The sequence below is a fragment of the Thalassophryne amazonica genome, chromosome 2, assembly GCF_902500255.1.
Source record: "Thalassophryne amazonica chromosome 2, fThaAma1.1, whole genome shotgun sequence".
Classification (NCBI taxonomy): domain Eukaryota; kingdom Metazoa; phylum Chordata; class Actinopteri; order Batrachoidiformes; family Batrachoididae; genus Thalassophryne; species Thalassophryne amazonica.
This window is the reverse complement of record NC_047104.1, coordinates 68,137,620-68,157,725: the sequence shown is the minus strand read 5'-3', so window position 1 is coordinate 68,157,725 and position 20,106 is coordinate 68,137,620. Positions and strand designations below refer to the sequence as shown.

The window sequence follows — 20,106 nt, the reverse complement described above, 5'->3', positions numbered from 1 at the left end:
CAGTGCCTTTAATACCTATGGCATGCTCTAATCTCTGTAATAAAATTTTATGGTCAACAGTATCAAAAGCAGCACTGAGGTCTAACAGAACAAGCACAGAGATGAGTCCACTGTCTGAGGCCATAAGATCATTTGTAACCTTCACTAATGCTGTTTCTGTACTATGATGAATTCTAAACCTTGACTGAAACTCTTCAAATAGACCATTCCTCTGCAGATGATCAGTTAGCTGTTTTACAACTACCCTTTCAAGAATTTTTGAGAGAAAAGGAAGGTTGGAGATTGGCCTATAATTAGCTAAGATAGCTGGGTCAAGTGATGGCTTTTTAAGTAATGGTTTAATTACTGCCACCTTAAAAGCCTGTGGTACATAGCCGATATGTCTTTGGGATGGTTATGAGTAATTTTTTCTCTAATAGTTAAAATTTTATTAGCAAAGAAAGTCATGAAGTCATTACTAGTTAAAGTTAAAGGAATACTCGGCTCAATAGAGCTCTGACTCTTTGTCAGCCTGGCTACAGTGCTGAAAAGAAACCTGGGGTTGTTCTTATTTTCTTCAATTAGTGATGAGTAGTAAGATGTCCTAGCTTTACAGAGGGCTTTTTTATAGAGCAACAGACTCTTTTTCCAGGCTAAGTGAAGATCTTCTAAATTAGTGAGACGCCATTTCCTCTCCAACTTACGGGTTATCTGCTTTAAGCTGCGAGTTTGTGAGTTATACCACGGAGTCAGGCACTTCTGATTTAAGGCTCTCTTTTCAGAGGAGCTACAGCATCCAAAGTTGTCCTCAATGAGGATATAAAACTATTGACGAGATAATCTATCTCACTCAGAGTTTAGGTAGCTACTCTGCCCTGTGTTGGCATATGGCATTCGAAAACATAAAGAAGGAATCATATCCTTAAACCTAGTTACAGCGCTTTCTGAAAGACTTCTACTGTAATGAAACTTATTCCCCACTACTGGGTAGTCCATCAGAGTAAATGTAAATGTTATTAAGAAATGATCAGACAGAAGGGGGTTTTCAGGGAATACTGTTAAGTCTTCAATTTCCATACCATAAGTCAGAACAAGATCTAAGGTATGATTAAAGTGGTGGTTGGACTCATTTACATTTTGAGCAAAGCCAATCGAGTCTAACAATAGATTAAATGCAGTGTTGAGGCTGTCATTCTCAGCATCTGTGAACACAGGTGCATTTTATTGATGGCATTTTGAATGCACAGAGATACCGTGATGAGATCCTGAGTGTTCATTGTTGTGCCATACATCCAAGAACATCACCTCATGTTGCAGCAGGATAATGCACAGCCCCATGTTGCAAGGATCTGTACACAATTCTTGGAAGCTGAAAATGTCCCAGTTCTTGCATGACCGGCATGCTCACCAGACATGTCACCCATTGAGCATGTTTGGGATGCTTTTGACCGGCGTATACGACAGTGTGTACCAGTTCCTGCCAATATCCAGCAACTTCGCACAGCCATTGAAGAGGAGTGGACCAACATTCCACAGGCCACAATTGACACCCTGATCAACTCTATGTGGAGATGTGTTGCACTGCATGAGGCAAATGGTGGTCACACCAGATACTGACTGGTATCCTCCCCCCCCAATAAAACAAAACTGCACCTTTCAGAGTGGCCTTTTATTGTGGGCAGTCTAAGGCACACCTGTGCACTAATCATGGTGTCTAATCAGCATCTTGATATGGCACACCTGTGAGGTGGGATGGATTATCTCAGCAAAGGAGATGTGCTCACTATCACAGATTTAGACTGGTTTGTGAACAATATTTGAGGGAAATGGTGATATTGTGTATGTGGAAAAAGTTTTAGATCTTTGAGTTAATCTCATGCAAAATGGGAGCAAAACCAAAAGTGTTGCGTTTATATTTTTGTTGAGTATATGTATATATATATATATATATATATATATATATATATATATATATTCCCAGCAGAATATTGGCGTTTATAATACCTGTGAACGAAGCTCTGGCTGAAGAGCAAAGGCACTCTGCTCAGTGCCGCTCTCATTGGACCCACATCTCTGCTATTTTGGAATTGTGGGATAGCTCGCGCGCACAGGTTGAGCTCGCCGGACTACTTTCGCCACCCGCTTTCATTGGAGCAGTTACACAGAATTTGTCTCTTCCCAGATAGATCTCTTTCAGTGTAGCTTCTGACTTTAACACCCAAGTCTTTCATTGCCAACTGTAAATGGTAATCAACATTCCAACTGTATCATTCTGAACTCTTCCGCATCAAACTTCATTGTGTCAATGTTTACAATGTGCAGTTGCTCATAAACTTAGTTTCTTAAATATTTATTACGGCCACTCTTAAAACTTCAGTTATCGTCATAATTTTATTACTGGTAAATTATATATATATATATATATATATATATATATATATATATATATATATATATACTCTATCTCACAGGAATATATCACAGTTATCTGGGAACTACTTTTTGCACAGGAATTCATCAAGCATGTCGGCCACGGACGCGTACTAACACAGAATAGCCAGAAACTGGAAAGTAGTTCGGCTATAACGAGAGCGTCCACTTTTACCTTTTCATAAGCTAAGCTAGTGGCGCTCGTGAGAGTGTGGAAAAGCTGCTGTACAAAGTTTCTGAGTAGGCTAACCCGGTTAAGGCTGGGTTTCAAAAGGCATTCTTTGTGAAACGTTTGAAACCCAGCCTTAACCGGGGAGGGGGTCTGAGACACGCTTTATCCCCTGTTTACAATGAGGTACTCAGGTCAAAGCAGTTTCAGTCTTTTGTTCATGGTAATGAGTCATTCACATCATCAGCAGAGTCGTCAAGGGAGCCATCAAGAGAGGGTCCGTCCCATCATTAGGAGGGACAGCTGCCCTGTCATTAGGAGGGTGCTAACTAGAGCACAATAGGTGCTAATTAGAGCTATTGTTTAGTCACCAGCCTATAGCAGTCTGCCTCTCAGTAGGAGGGGTCTGGTTAGGTTTAAAACTCCAGCTTTTGGGACTTCTTGATTATTCTTCTCTACAAGAGTCAAGACAGAAGTCAGACCACCAGAGCAAGAATTTTAGCTGAGGAAGCTTCTGCGATTTGAAGCGAAACATCCTCGCGTCATGCAACCCAGTCCAGTCGAAGATTCAAGCTTCTCTACTGCTGTACAAAATTCCTCTGTGCTTCTGGAGTGATTAGAAATGGTTTTATCAGCCAGTCTCTGAGAGCAAATTAGTCCGCTATGAAATTATTTTATATAACACAGCGTCCAGCAGCACACAGCGCGGCATCCAGCGGGTCACAGTGGCGCAGCAAATTGCGGGAGTTAAATGTGCGGTAGTGTCTTCGAGTCATGCCGCTCTTATCATCCAGCCCGCCGGAGTCAAGTTCGGATATCGGGTCGGGGAATGATTTGCCGTTGTCATCTTTTAAAAGGGCAGTGTAATCTGTCGCCTTGCTCTGTTGTGATACAAATCAGTGTTTTATCCCACCTGTGTTCGTTATTCATTCTAATCATAGTAGAGAGATCTCGGGGACTGAGGTTGTGTCGCGCATGCGCGAGAGAAGTTTGGGTTCTTCACTTCCGGTCTTTTGCTCCACACTCTCACGAGTGCCAAACTTATGAGCTTTTTAAACATTGACACGATGGAGTTTGATGCGGAAGAGTTCAGAAAGATACGATTGGAATGTTTTGATTACCATTTACAACTGGCAATGAAAGACTTGGGTGTTAACTTCGTGTTAAAGTCAGAACAAGAAGCTACACTGAAAGAGATGTGTTCCTCCGACAGCGGCACGCTGAGCAGGGTGGCGAAAGTAGTCCGTCGAGCTCATCACAATTCCATAACAGCAGAGATGTCGGTCCAGTGAGAGTGACACTCTGAGCAGGGCGCAGCTTTTCTTGTGCGCTTCATGGAGTGGAGACAGCGTATAGGATAATCTCGTAGGACATTATTTGGCTTGGTAAAACAGTTGCATTTTCACTCCTGCTTATAAGCATCTTTAAAATGTTTATTATGTATTTAGACAGTTGTTTGACTGACGCTGTTACTGACCAACCGAGTGTCTGTTTACGTTTTTACACCTCTCGGCCTTTGAACCAACCTGGTCACGCATGCGAGTGTGAAACGGCTTATTTATAGGTCTGACTTGAAAATAAATTTATTGTGAGCGAAGCGTCGGCTTCATGGACACCGGCACAAGCTCACACTGGCAGAGCGAAGCTGAAACTGGAAATGCCAAATGTTGAGTCGACACTGAAGCTGGAACTACTTAATGCTGAACTCTTCCTGGAGCGACCAGAGGAGATCTTGCGCAAATTCACTGGACAGCCGACAATGAAGCTGAAAATACGATTTATTTTTTTTTATTTATGACTCGAACACAAATAAAACAGTTACTGTACAAAATCTTGAAATAGCTGCATACATGAAAATAAGAGCATGAGGTGCATATTGTATATTATTAACATATAATAAAAGAAAATATAGGGCAACCAAGCATTTACAGATCAAATTTGTCATTATGACCCTTGACAGTGCTTCTTCTACAGTTTCATTTTCTAACAATTAGCTGGAAACAGTCTTCAGCAATTTCATTTTTTAACATTTAAGTTTACAACACTATTATACTATACTGAGGGGAAAAAAGGTCTGAAGTAGTGATGGGATGAACAACACTAGTGCGTCAACACTGTGCCGAGCACACAAGAGTGAAACCCCGTATCGGTGCATGTATCGCTTTAAGAGAAAATCACGTGACCGATACAGGAACTGTCGTTCGGCTGCCCGCGCGCCAAATTGTGTTTATAAGGAAACAAACTATAGACATGTTGCGGATTTGTTGGATGGAGTTTTGCTGGTGGAGTTTTGTTTGCCCTCACTTTGCTCCACTGACTTCATGGCATGTTCAAAGACGTTTCCCCAGTCTGGAATAATTTTGATCTTTTGACGCTAAATAAGATCAATCTTTTTCTCCTTTCAGCATTGTTTACTGTTATTTTTCCAATTAGATATGTTTGTACTCCTTTACAGTACTGGAAGAATAACCAGAAAACATATCCACAACTTTATCAACTCGCACTGAAATTTTTATGCTCACCATCTTCATCTGTACCCCGTGAAAGAGTTTTTTCTAAGGCAGGGGAACTGGTGTGTAAGAGGAGTTATCGCCTTGGAGCAAAGACACTTCACAAACCTTTGTTCCTCAATAAAAATGCATAAATGAATCTATTTTCGGTCTTTTATTTCGTATGCTTTAATACTTAAGTTAACAAATTTCCATACACAATTTACAAATTTTAACTCTGAATTTTGTTACAGACAAATTTGCTATATTTTACAAACCAACTCAGTTTAGCATTTACACAAACAGGGTTTTAAGCAAATTTTAAACTCTTCTCATGAACAGCTTAACTCGACACACAAATTGAGCACATGAAATTATGCAATGATGAGATCATATTTTAAATAGAGGACTGGCGTTTAACTATTTCACAGGCTGACGTTGCGTTTGCAGCACGGTAACTTTTCCATCTTATTTACCTGCAATGATTTTATAACTACTGCAGGGGTCACTATTGAGCGACCAACACAGTGCCGACACAGTTTGTGTAGTGTGTCAATACACTCCTTGAGGTATCATCATCCCATCACTAGTCTGAAGGACCTAAATGACATGGTGAGGAGTTTGGATCATTAATGTCGGCGACATAGATTTGTGCCCTAAAGAAAGTTATTGATTGGCTGTTTTTATATTTAGCTGCTATCGCTACATGTCACCTGGAGAGGTCAGTGCGTATCTGCGCAGTGAGGACTCAACCAAGATAGCTGTGTCTAAATTAAACGATAAGTAAAACGACGCACGTAAACAATGGCAAGTTCAGTACAGAAGGAATAAGTAAAGACATTTGTAAACGCACAAGGCAGATTTGGCCCATGTAAAGTATTACTGTGTTCGCACTCCATTCCAGTAGGTGGCGGTGATCATACACAACGTCGGATGTCAACCAAAGAACGCGAAAACGTACCGGTCAAAGTTCGTGGCTGGACACCCCGGATTCCTCTACTCAAGAAGACAGTATGGGTGAAAATAAAGATTTTTCCGTTTCTTTGCAAGAAAGTAAGGTTGCGTATATACTCAGCAACGTCGCAGAAGTGGTGGAGAAAATATTGACTTTTGTACCAACGAAGTCGCTTCTCAGAATCGCCAGGTAACGAGGTTTGAGATCTTAGCATGTAGCTGGCTAACTTTAACCATGAACTGCTAAATTTTGTGTCTATGTGTGTTGCAACCTTGTTCTGATGTGTTTATATATGCACATTATTTAAGCGAAAATGAAAGTTTACAGTTCACACATCAGCCTGTAGAACAGATTAAACTGTCTTTTTAGAAACCTGGAAACCTTAAATGTAATGATCACCAGAGACCGTAAACTACAGAGAAAATTGATCGTCAATCTAAGGTCTTTGAAGGAGGTATAATCTTACATAATTCCCACAATGAAGGATATTTACACACTCATTGACACCCCTCCCCCCATTACAAACATGGAAACTGCAGTGTCCGGGTGTTCAAAGAACTGAAATTTAGAATGTTTTGGTTGGAAAATGAGTGTTGTCCAGTACCACAGTTTGCACATGACTAAGTTCATTCATTCATTTTATATACTTGCTTATTCCAATTAAGGGTCATTGAAGAAACTGGTGCCTATCCCAGCGGTCATTGGGGAAGAGGCAGGGAACGCCCAGGACAGTGTGCAAGTTCATTGCAGGGCCACATACAGACAGACAAACACAACTGCATACAACTTGCCCCCAATCTCAATTCTCTTTTGTACCCCTTCCCCTTGGCCCTGCCCCTACGCCTACCCCTTTAAAACAAGGGGTAAGGCGAAGGGGTATGCCCCAAGCCCTATGAATTGAGACACCCCCCCCCCCCCCCCTTAGGAGAAAAAAAAAAACTGCCTGTGTCAAACTGCCGTCTTCACTGTTTGTTAACATGGCAACCAAAACGCAACTTGTTGCAGTAGCCTGTTTGCTCTTTTTATTTTTTCGCCTTTCTGCATAAATGCAAAGAAATAGAAGTCGCATATTTCTTTGACGCATCGCAATCATGTCTTGTTAATTTAATTTGTCATTTATAATAATAGTATTAATAATTAATTTGTAATTAATGTTAACAATAATAATGAATCAATAGTAATAATGTTTGATTAATCATTAATTGATTAGTAATTAAAATAAACACTTGAAATATATCAGTCTGTGGAATGAATGTGTACATTATGCAAGTTTCACTTTTTGACTAGAATTACTGAAATAAATCAACTTTTTCATGGTATTCTAATTATATGACCAGTACCTTGTATGTATGTTATGGGCTGCATCTAGTTCTGTTAACCTCATATTTCTTTTTCAAATTCTCCCATTTTTTGCATCCAGCCCTATTTCCTTTAGAAATCTCCTTGACAAATAATAGCAGTCTATTAGGACATCAGGCTATGTGTTACCCATATACATGTGTGTGTGTATATATTTTTACTCCCATTGGTGAAACTTCTCATTTTCTGCCTGAAAGCTTATTAGGACACACACACACCTTACAGACCTTGAAATCCAACAGCAGGGTCACTATTATCCAAAGATTTATGAACATATAAATTAACGTGCTTATCCTTTATCATGATTTTCTCCATTGTGAGATATAAAAGTGTCTTATCGTAGCGTTCGTGTGTATATGCATTATAACGCCTCAGCGCACGAGCGAAGTTACGATATTCTTCAGAGCAACAATATACGCAACATGCATCCAGCAGCATACACGTTGCTGTCATAGGCAACTGCCTGTAAAGTTTTTTGGCAAGTTATAACTTTCCAAACAGCATAATTTGTAACGAAAGCCACATACATTTGTGCGGCCCTGGGCGCCATGTTTGTTTCTGTGGAGCCAACAGTAAGCTCCAACTCCAAACTCCAAACGGAGTGTGCATCCAGATTCACTCCATTCGGAGGGTTTTGAAGCCCTTCGCCTCCCCCTCCGCCTCGCTCCAAAAAGAGAATTGAGACACCCCTCTGTCTCTTGTGCCTGTGCAAAACGCAGGGTAAGGGGTAAGGGGAAGGGCCAAGGGGTAGAATTGAGATTCAGCCTTGGTTTCCAGTTTACCTAAACTGCATTTGGTTGTGGGAGGAAGCCGGATTGCCAGGAGCGAACCCACGCAAACTACAAAAAGGGCTAATTGTACATTGCGTGACATAAAAGTTCATTAATTGAATGGGGACTCCAAACCTTTCACCCCATCTAGTCCAAGGGACTCCAAATTTACAAACCCTAAATTGAACCCTCCCAAGGTAAGTGGATGCCTCCACTTTTCACAGCATGTAGATACACCTTTGATGGAAAAGTGTAAGAACTCATTGAAAGCCTCAATCCTAGTCTTAATCCAGGGCAATCGCAAATCCACACACCAAGTCACTCCATTGATTCCACACAAATCACAGCATCATCCACAAAGTTAAGGACTGTAAATCTTTACTCACCAACAAAGGCACCTAAGGCACTGTCACCATGACTCTAACCAACACTCAGTACATGCAAGCTTTGAACAGAGCAAGAGACAGAACATATTCCTGATGAATGCCAGTATTTATTGAGAAGATGACATTCTGCTGCACTCACACCACCCATGTATAGAGCAGCTATGTATGAAGGGTCAAAGTGATCAAAATTAATTGAAATATTGAATGTGGTAAATATGAATGCAGTAAAACATAGATTGTGGTAAAAATGAAAGCAGTAAAACTTTGAATGTGGTGAAAATGAAAGCAGTAAAACAATTAATGTGGTTAAAAGTGAAAACAGTAAATATTGAATGTGGTTAAAAAATCAAACGTGTTAAAACTGGACCTGATAAAAATGGAAGGTGTAAAGTACTAAACATGAAAATGTCTCGATTTTAGTACCGCTACTTTACCCACTTCAGTTGTATCATTTGCTGTACTTGATTTAATGTTGAATGTTTTCATTCACTGCCTCAATTTTAGCAGGTCCACTTTGCCGACTTCAGTTTTATCATTCACTGCGTCAGCTGTGCAGTTTTGCTCACTTCCGCTGGATTGGAATATGGCAGCAGCCACTGTTGCGGCAGAGGAAATTTGTAGTCCAGACCCACTGCGCATGTCACTGACCGTGGGGGGGGCGCCATTGGGAGTCGCAGGCAGAGAGCGCCCAAATCTAAAAGCGCTTTTCTACTTCACAAAAGTAGCACTGCTCTGCTCTACTCGGCTCGACTCTACTTGTTTTTTTTTTTTTTTTGCTTTTCTATTAGGATTAGTACCTGGTACCGAGTGCTTTTTTTAGTACCTGCTCAGGAACGGTTCCAAGCGAGCCGAGCCGATACTAAAATGTAACGTCAACAGGCTGCCGGCCACTGATTGGTCAGAGATGTCGTCACTGGGCGAGTCATGAACGCTTTTATGGCATCCAAATTTAACAATTCTAATTTTCAAAGGGGCAATAGTTAATCAGATTTTTTACATCACGCATTTTCATGTTTAGGTACCTTCCATTTTTATCAGGTCCAGTTTTACCCTTTTGATTTTTTTAACCACATTCAGTATTACTGCTTTCATTTTTAACCACATTAATTGTTTTACTGCTTTCATTTTCACCACATTCAAAGTTTTACTGCTTTCATTTTTACCACAATCTATGTTTTACTGCGTTCATATTTACCATATTCAATATTTCAAATAATTTTGATCACTTTGATCCTTCATAGCTATGATATCCACCAACTTGATGGGGATCCTGCTAGTTTTACAAAATGTCCCGGTCACCTGAATAAAGAACACATGATGTAATTTCTTTTGATTGGTAAGTGAGAAGAAACAAATTTTATGTGATTTATGCTCTGTGCCAGCTGACTTCATAGTGAGCAGAAAATACAGCTGCTGAGACTTGTTATATTTCTGCTTATTTGATGTTCATGTTCAGTGCTTAGTGTGTGCAGGCTGTGGAGGAATTGTGCCCGAAGAGTGCTGAGGACTCAGCAGCAGTTGGCCTGGGTGTCGGCCAGTGGTCCATCCAACAATGATCTCCATGTTCTCTGTAGCATCCTGGCTCAGGAAGTGGAGGTAAAATTTTGCTCTTATGTCCAATGACAAGGATCACCGTGTTGATGAAGGGCGTTTAGTACAGCAAAGTGCGATATTAACTGTTTAGTTTAACGGAACCCCATGACTTAAGTTTTGTGACACAGGTGACTGTGACAAGATGCAGTAACTTTTCAATTTAGAATTTGTTTGAATTTTGGAATGTTTCAACCTGGGCCCTATTTTTATTTATTTATTCATCTGTTTATTTTCAATGTGCTTTGGCTCCAACACTGAAGCATTCCCATTTGCACACCAATGTGCACAAAATAACCATTTGTGTGCATGCACACAGAGATGCATGTGCATAACTGCGTCACATTTTCTGCTATTTTTTGTGTGCAAATAGATGTTTGGGAGATGCTCTCGTGATCCAAAGCCACATTTGTGATCACCTGCTTAGAGTTGAACATTTATACAAATGAATAAAATAACATCCCATGTTTGTGTGGAAAATTATGTTTTGTATTTGCAAACTCTGCGTGAGATGTGGCCAGAACACATACTGGGGGGAAAAAAGTTAAAACCCACAGAAAACATGAACTACATGAAAATTACCTTTCGGATGAATCAGTTGTTTTCAGACCTGAGAACAAAGAAAACTGCACAGAAGCCTGGTTATTTATTTATTTATTTATTTGTTTAAGGTTGTTAACCCCCAAAACGTGAATCAGTGGCAAATCGTGAATCATCCCTAAACTGTTGATTGCAAAACGTGAATACTGAAAAAATATCTCTGAAAATGTGAATGCAGGTCTTGCAAAACGTGAATATCATTCATGATATATCCTTTTTTTTTTTTTTTTTAGTTTAGTTTAAGTGGTCGACGAATTTCAGTTTACGGATCACTTACTTCAGGAAATCTTGGTCACAAACCCTATCTCTGCAAAAAAAATGTGTTTTTTTGGGGGGGGGGGGGTGTCACTAGAGCCGGGGAGGTGAGCCCCAAGCGCTCTCCTCCGCTCTGGTGTCATTGCTCGGCCTGCTGGGCATGATCTGCCTGGGGACAGTGACAGGTGGGGAGTTTGACTGGGGTGGTATACCGGTCAAACTGTGATGTAGTGTCAAACTTAGAGAGGACAGAAACCTCCCATGGAGACGCCGGTAAAATTAAGAAAGATGTTCCACGGTTCAATAATTTTAAGAGAAAAGTTTTAGAAAAACAAACACTAGTTTCTAACCTCAGGAAGGTAGATAATGAGCTACAACCTCTTTTTTATCCATATGGCCGTCCTCTGAGCTTGAAAAATAACACTGATCTGAAGGAGCAGGTGGCTGAGAAATGGTAGGTTGTCATCCAGAATCAGGTATTTCTATGTCTGGTGGATGGCCATTCGCCCAGACTGGACTTAGGTTATTTTGGGTTCAATGTTTAGTGGGCATAAAAAAACACTGATAATTGCTCAATTTTCAATTTATTTCATTTATATAGCACCAAATCACAACAAGTCACCTTCACGCAAGCAATTGCTCCAGTCCAATATTGAGGTAAATCAAGTGGTAAACTTTGATGGCCTCAGATTAAGCCCTATTGGAAGCATAAAAAGTTGCATTTCCTTGACTGGCCGCTGAGGACAGACTCCAAAATGGAGCATATTTCCAGTAAGTGTACATGTAAAATGTCCAACTTTGAGGTTCCGGTTTGGGTCATGAAGGAGTAGGCAGCGCATGTGAAGAGCTCCGACTTAACTTGTAACATATGTGACCAAATTTAATACCTTTACCATAGGACTGGTGTAATTTACGCAAGCTACAGGTTATACGACCTTGAACAGCTAATGGCTACCTCTACCTACACAAAACAACTTCTTTGTGACCACGCGGACACCGTTTCTAGTAACTAGCTATCAATGGCTGCTGACGCTAGCCCTCCAAAAGCGACGGAATAACCATGACACAGCTGGGCAAGAACTAACCAAGCAGCGAGAAAGTTTAGAAAGAAGAAGACATCTCTACCCTCATATCAAGAATCACTTGTGCCGTTACAACTTCAGTGAATGCTTTGACAGAAACGGTGGACTCTGTGAACAACGGCTGACTTCGGCAGAATCACTTGCAGGTGATAATTTTGAGAAGATATGTGCAACCGAATCTGCCGTTGAGGCTCTGAAATCCAAAATGCGGGCACTCCTCGGACCGTATCGAAGATTATAGAAACAGGTCACTCGCCGCAATAACTTTAGGAATTATAAATGTTCCAGAAGGCAGCGGGGGTGTTGAAAATACTGTTAACTTCGTGGCGAACATGTTTATGGAGATCACCGGTGGCAGTGCACTGTTTGACTCTACTCCAGTGCTGGAGCGAGCGTACAGAGTGGGCAGAAAACCCGACGATGCTGATCACCCCCCACGTCCCTTTGTGGTGAGTTTTCAAAGGCACCAGGAGAAGGAACGATTACTGCAATGGGCAAGGCAGAACACTGTTACCTACCAGGGCGTCACACTGAGAATATATCCAGATTACAGCACTGCCCTGTCGAGGAAACACGCTGGGTTTAACGGTATTAAACAAGCACTTTACAAGAAGAGTATAAAATTCCGCTTGCGCTATCCAGCTGTCTTACAAGTCTTCCACAAGGGAAAGACCTACAATTTCAACACACCGGAGGAGACACGGGCTTACTATGATCAACAGGTGGCTGGCAAAGAAGATTGATATGACCTGGACAGTTTATGCATACCGGATGGAAGGAAGCCGTTTTACCGTTTCACTGCTTGGAGGACGTTTTGACATGTCTGTGAATTCAAACTTTCGTCAACGTCTACTTTGGTCTAACGGATCATTTCCCCCCCTTTTTTTTTTCACCTTCCCTTGGTAAGTGCCTTTACCTGTTTTTTTTTTTTTTGTTTTTTTTCCTCTCTCTCCCTCTCTTTGAGATAATGGTCAACTGATAGCCTACGTGCTGGCTGCTGCTCTGCTAATGTTTGATGGTGGTTGGACTTTTTTTTTTCTTTCTGCTCCTGTTGGGAAAGTGTAGGTACACGGACTCACAACAGGGGGCGCAAATGAATGGACAATGGAGGAAGTCAAATAGCAACACTTTACTGTTGTGAATAAGCACAACAAACACAACGGATCACAACAATTGACAACGAAGTCAATTCACAAGAAGGTGTCATGTGGGCAGGCTCGAAGATAAGAGACGTCTGTCCAAAGCAGAACCGGAACCACACGATTTCCTCCGCCACCGAACCCCGGGAATACTGGAGCCGCCAAGTCCCGAACTCCCAGGTGGCCACTGCCTCTGCATGTCGGATCTGGTACTGCTGGCGAGGAGCAAAAACAGAAGTGGGTGCGTGTGCACCCAGCAACACGTATGGTGGGAAACCACCTCCACCTCTCGTCGAAAAAAGAAACGGAATATCCAACTCACACAATCAACAGATATTCACAGTCAGCTGAGAAATTACCATTATCAGATGATTGGTAACAGCTGTCGTAGGTGACAGCTGTCACCCCGGCTGCTCCTGTGGGATGGCAGCGCCCTCTGGTGCCTGGAGCCCGCACTCCAGGCAGGGTGCCCTCTGGTGGTGGTGGGCCAGCAGTACCTCCTCTTCAGCGGCCCACACAACAGCTCCCTTTTGTTTATTCATTGAGCGTGTCGGAAGTGACTGGAGGACCATCAGCAGCATATTTGACTGCGTGCTTTTCATTTAAATTTTAACATGGAAATGGTTTCAACTAATATCCATCACTGCTAAATGGTCATAGGCTCTTCACAGTTTAGAAGGAGAGGATGTATCGGAAGGTCCAGGAGTTAGAAGAGAGCCTGCAGTCTGCCCATGTTCCGGGGGCGGGCATAGGATATGTTATGTTTGGGGTTAAAGGGGATTCATCCCTATGAAAGTGTTATTGTTTTTTTTCTACTGAGCGGAGATTTTATGCTGCTTTTTTTTATATATATATATATATATATTATTTAGTATATTTTTGTTTGTTACTGACAGACGCCTTGGGGTGCACAACCTGCTTTTCATTTCTAATCATGTCATATGTCGCATGACATAAATAATGTCAGGGCGGATGTAGGTGTAACATCAACATGTTTCATTACCTGGAATGTGAAAGGAATGAATGGGCCTAATAAGAGAGCCGAGATATTTTCTCATTTAAAGAGGTTAAATGCAGAAATAATATTTTTACAGGAAACACATTTGAAAATAGCAGATCATATCAGGCTTAGGAAGAACTGGATTGGACAGAGCTTCCATTCTAACTTCAATAATAAGGCACGGGGGGCAGCCATCCTGATCCATAAAAAAATATTGTTTACACCATCTCAGACCCCCAAGGGCGATTTGTGATAGTATCTGGGCTGCTATTCAGCACTCCAGTAATATTAGCAAGTGTTTATGCTCCAAACTGGGATGATGTTAGCTTTATACATAAACTCACCTCTCTTTTCCCAAACTTAGACATAGTCTTATTCTATCTGGTGACTTTAACACGGTTATGGACCCAGCTATGGACCGCTCCAGCCCTAGAACTTTGGCACGCTCTAAAATGTCTCTTGCTCTTGGTGAGTTTGCTGACAAAGCCGGCTGTGTTGACCCTTGGAGGTTTTTTAATCCTCACAAAAAGGAATTTTCCTACTTTTCACATGTTCATCACACATATAGTCGGATCGATTTTTTTCCTCATTGAAAAGACACTTTTCCCTTTTATAAAGAAAACTGACTATACTGCAATTGTCGAATCTGATCATGCACCAGTTTTCTTGGATATTTCATTTTCCCAAAATGTTACACAGCCAAGAGTCTGGAGATTAGACACATCCCTACTATCAGACAGTCACTTCTGTGAATTCATTGGTGAAGCAATAGATGAGTTCATATACTTTAACTCCATATCCCCATCTACATTATGGGAAACGCTTAAAGTCGTTATAAGAGGGAAGATTATTTCTTATTCTATTTCACGTAGTAAGGAGAGAAAACAAAAAGAAAAAGAACTCCTGGAATCAATAAGACACATTGATCAGCAATATTCTACCACCCCAACACCTGAGTTATATAAAGAAAGGGTTGCACTGATAACCTAATATGACCTATTGTCAACAGAACAGAAAAACGTCAGCTTTGGTTAAAAGGACATTATTATGAACATGGGGATAAAGCAGGTCATCTTCTGGCCTACCAGCTTAAGTGTAAATCCGCGTCTCGCTTAATACCTCAGATACGTAACACATCACAATGCTTGACTGTAGACCCAATAGAGATAAATAACACTTTTAGAGATTTTTACTCCAAACTATACACATCTTCTTCCCCACAAGATAAATCAAATATGATGACTTTCTTAGACAACATTGATATCCCACAAGTAGACACAGAGGCCAAAGACAGCCTTGAAGAAACCATAAAGTTACAGGAGATTGTTGACTCCATTCATAAAATGCAAAGTGGCAAATCACCTGGGCTGGACGGCTATACTGTTGAGTTTTATAAAAAGTTGTCTCCTCAACTCACTCCCCTGCTACTTGAAATGTTTAACCACTCCTTCAGTCAGAGCCATTTACCACAAACTTTAACAGAGGCTTCCATTTCACTTCTTTTAAAGCCAGACAAGGACCCAAATGATTGTGGGTCATATTGACCTATATCCTTGCTTAACGTTGATGTTAAAATTTTAGCCAAACTGTTAGCTTCAAGACTAGAGAATGTTACCACCAATATCATCTCAACGGAACAAACTGGTTTCATAAAGGGCTGTCAGTCCTTCACAAATATCTGTAAACTTTTAAATGTTATTTACTCTCCTGCGTCCAGGGAGACTCCTGAAGTTGTTGTCTCCCTGGATATGGAAAAAGCATTTGACAGAGTGGAATTCAGTTACTTATTTACTGTATTGGAGAAATTTGGTTTCAGCTCAAACTTCATATCCTGGATACGTTTATTATATACATCTCCTAAAGCATCAGTAATTACAAACAAGATATCTTCCCAACCATTCTCTCTCAAGAGGTACACGCCAGGGCTACCCTCTTAGCCCACTTTTATTTGCATTAGCTATCGAACCTTTATCAATCAAATTTAGGGCAACCCCTAATGTCTTTGGTATTCGTAGGTTCGAAACTGAACATAAAATCTCTTTATATGCTGACAACTTACTTCTGTATATTTCTGACCCATTATCATGTATTCCGAATATTGTCAATATCCTTAATGACTTTGGGCTTTTCTCTGGTTACAAATTAAACTTCTCTAAGAGTGAATGCTTTCCACTTAATAATTTGGCTCTTCAGCTACCAGACAATACATTCCCTTTCCATATATCAAAGTCTGGATTTAAATATTTAGGCATATACATCACCCGTGCTCTCTCTGATCTCTATGAAAAGAACTTTAAACCCCTCTTGCTGAAATTCGAAGCTGATTTTAAGAGATGGTCTGGTCTTTACTTATCTCTTCCAGGTAGAGTTAGTTGTATAAAAATGAATCTTACCCCGTTTCTTATACCAGTTTCAATGTCTCCCAATATTTTTGTCTTTTTTCCAATCTTTAAATAAATTAATCTCCTCTTTGGGCAAATAAAAATGCTAGAATCCACAGAGAGTTTTTAGAAAGGCCTAGGGATAAGGGTGGCCTGGCACTACCTAATATGAGAAACTACTACTGGGCATCTAATATTCAAAAAATTATATATTGGTACCAGAGTCCTCAGTTAGATTGGTGTAAGATTGAGGCAAACTCCTGTAACTCTACCTCACTTCCTGCTTTGCTCACTGCCGGTTTACCACTCTCACCCTCTAAATTCACTTCTAGCCCTGTGGTATCTTCTACTCTGAGGATATGGATACAATTCAGACAACATTTCAAACTAAAAGATTTTTCTATATAAAGCCCTATTTGTAATAATCACCTTTTCCCTGCTGCCAGAATAGACCATACCTTCACTTTATGGAGGAGGAATGGTTTGGATGCATGTAACCGCCTCTATATAGATGGCATTTTTGCCAATTTTACGGACCTCTCTGCCAAATTCCACTTACAAAAATCTGACCTATTCAGATATTTTCAGGTCCGTCATTTTGTTCAAAGTCAAAGTCCAACATTTCCTGCTTCTCCAGCTGACTCAGGACTTGAGAAGATTTTGCGTAACCCTATGCATTTCAGGAGGCATATCGCAAATATCTCAAATATAATTACCTCTCTTCAGGAAACGACATTAGATGGGCTTAGAACTGCATGGTCTGAAGAACTTGGCTCTGAAATTCCTGGATACATTTGGGAACGTGCTCAGGAAAGAATTAATGGAACATCATCTTGTGCCCGGCTCAGCCTGTATGGACACTGTATGGACAACTTAACTCTTACCAGCATTACTATTATCATTATTATTATTGTTTTTCCCTTTAGTTATTTATTTAATCTATTTAATATCTTGTATTGTTCATTTATTTAACTTAGCTATCTATGCTTATGTTTTTTTTTTGTTGTTTTTTTTTCTCCGTTACAGCAGTATATGGGTGCTGTGGGTGGGTGGGTTTGTTTGTTAAAAAAAAAAAAAAGAAAACAAATCCAACTCAAGATATTGTATTTAAATGCATCTTACTTTGTGCTTTCTTGAATAAAAAATATACTTAAAAAAAAAGTCCAACTTTACAGCACATGCTTACAGCCTGGTACAAAAAACAGCATTCTCTGTAGATGGCTTCCCCCTCTATGAGAACTTGGTGTGGGGGGAGGGGGTCTAATGTCTTAGTTTCAGATGTTTTAAGCAATAAAGTTCTGAGTCTTGGTCACTTTGAATAACGGCATCTGAGCCCAGTGACTTTGCCCCTTGTAGCGGCTGACCATAACTCTTTGTCCGCTTGATATGGCTGGTAGCTGTTGTGGAGGTTGTCTGTTTCGTTTAGAGTATTTCATTGCAAAGACCTTGAATAATCTGATTTACTGTTTGGTGAAGCATCCTAAAAGATAAAGTCAGACTTCCCTGCTGCAGTTGTCCTACTGAGTGAAAATTGTTGTATTTAATGTTGTATGCTAATGATTTTAGCACTTTTAGCGGCTGTCGGTAGCCTCATCTGTTAATGCATGATTACTAAGAACATAAGCGGTTTATAATTTTTAATGTCTACATCAAAGCAAATTACTAAGAGAACCACCCACACAGCCCCCCAAAATAGTATTTAATAAACACTGAACCGAGGTTAGCCTGTTAGCTTAGGTGGTTGGAACTCGAAGAGAGGGGCATGTTCAAGCTAGTTTCGTCGCACACTGAGCCATCAATGCACCACCCCTTAATGCATTAGTGAGTTAATCGTGAATAAGCGCGGGAACTGCTGTCAACATATCATATTGGCTGTTGTGGGAAAAATTTATGGGTGACATGACACAGGCTTTGTTGTGTGTCATACAGAGCCTATGGATAAAACGCTAACACCTTCACAGGCTAAACAGCTATGCAATGTACAATGCAATCCGGAAATTATTCATAGCACTTGACTTTTTCCATTTTTTGTTATGTTACAGCTTTATTCCAAATATGAATAAAATTAACTTTTTTCCCCTCAAACTTCTACACACAATACCCCATAAAGACCATGTGAAAAAAGTGTTTTTTTTTTTGTTGTTTTTTTTTTTGGAGGTTTTTGCAAATTTCTTAAATATAAAAAACTAAGAAATCACATGTATATAAGTATTCACAGCCTTTAGCATGAAGCTGAACATTGAGCACAGGTGCATCTTGTTTCCACTGATCATCATTGAGGTGTTTCTACAGCTTAATTGGAGTCCACCTGGGGTAAATTCAGTTGATTGGACATGATTTGGAAAGGCACACACCTGTCTACATATAAGGTCCCACAGTTGACAGTGCATGTCAGCACAAACCAAGCATGAAGTCAAAGGAATTCTCTGTAGACCTCTGACACAGGATTTTGTTGAGGCACAAATCTGGAGATGGGTACAGAAACATTTCTGCTGCATTGAAGGTCCCAATGAGCACAGTGCCCTCCGTCATCTGTAAATGATAGTTTGGATCCACCAGGACTCTTCCTAGACCTGGTTGCCCATCTAAACTGGGTAATCGGGGGAGAAGGGCCTTAGATCAGTGAGGTGACCAAGAACCCAATGGTCACTCTGTCAGAGCTCCAGCATTCTTCTGTGGAAAGAGGCAAACCTTCCAGAAGGACAACCATCTCGACAGCAATCCACCAATCAGGCCTGTATGGTAGAGTGGCCAGACAGAAGCCACTCCTTAGTAAAAGGCACATGGCAGCCCACCTGGAGTTTGCCAAAAGGCACCTGAAGGACTCACACCATGAGAAAAAAACATTTTCTGGTCTAATGAAACAACAATTGAACGCTTTGGTGTGAATGCCAGGTGTCATATTTAGAGGAAACCAGGCACCATCCCTGCAGTGAAGCATGTTGGTGGCAGCATCATACTGTGGGGATGTTTTCAGCGGCATGAACTGAGAAACTAGACAGGATTGAGGGGGAGCTGAATGGAGCAATGTACAGAGACATCCTGAATGAAAACCTGCTCCAGAGTGCTCTTGACCTCAGACGAGGGTGAAGGTTTGTCTTTCAGCAGGACAATGACCCTAAGCACAGAGCCAAGATATCAAAGGAGTGGCTTCAGTTCAACTCTTTGAATGTCCTTGAGTGGTCCAGCCATAGCCTAGACCTGAATCTGATTGAACATCTCTGGAGAGATCTGAAAATGGCTGTGCACCGACGCTCCCCATCCATCCTGATGGAGCTTGAGAGGTGCTGCAAAGAGAAATCCAAAGATGGGTGCACCGAGCTTGTGGCATCATATTCAAGAAGACTTGAGGCTGTAATTGCTGCCAAAGGTGCACCAACAAAGTATTGAGCAAAGGATGTGAATACTTATGTACATGAGATTTATTTATTTAATAAACTTATAACAAGAACCCCCCAAAACAAAACACTTTTCATGTTGTCATTATGGGATGTTGTGAGTTGAATTTTTGTGGTGACATTT

General features: G+C 40.8%; 1 protein-coding gene across 1 annotated transcript in view; it reads left to right on the top strand.

Annotated features, from left to right (window-relative positions):
- The first annotated feature begins 6,003 nt into the window (after positions 1-6,003).
- Positions 6,004-20,106, top strand: part of fbxo22 (F-box protein 22) — a 38,236-nt gene continuing 24,133 nt past the window's right edge. The window contains exons 1-2 of the mRNA XM_034187193.1: positions 6,004-6,211; positions 10,001-10,133. Coding sequence (XP_034043084.1) covers positions 6,081-6,211; positions 10,001-10,133 — 264 coding nt within the window. The 5' untranslated portion in view covers positions 6,004-6,080. The remainder of the gene's footprint in view (positions 6,212-10,000; positions 10,134-20,106) is intronic.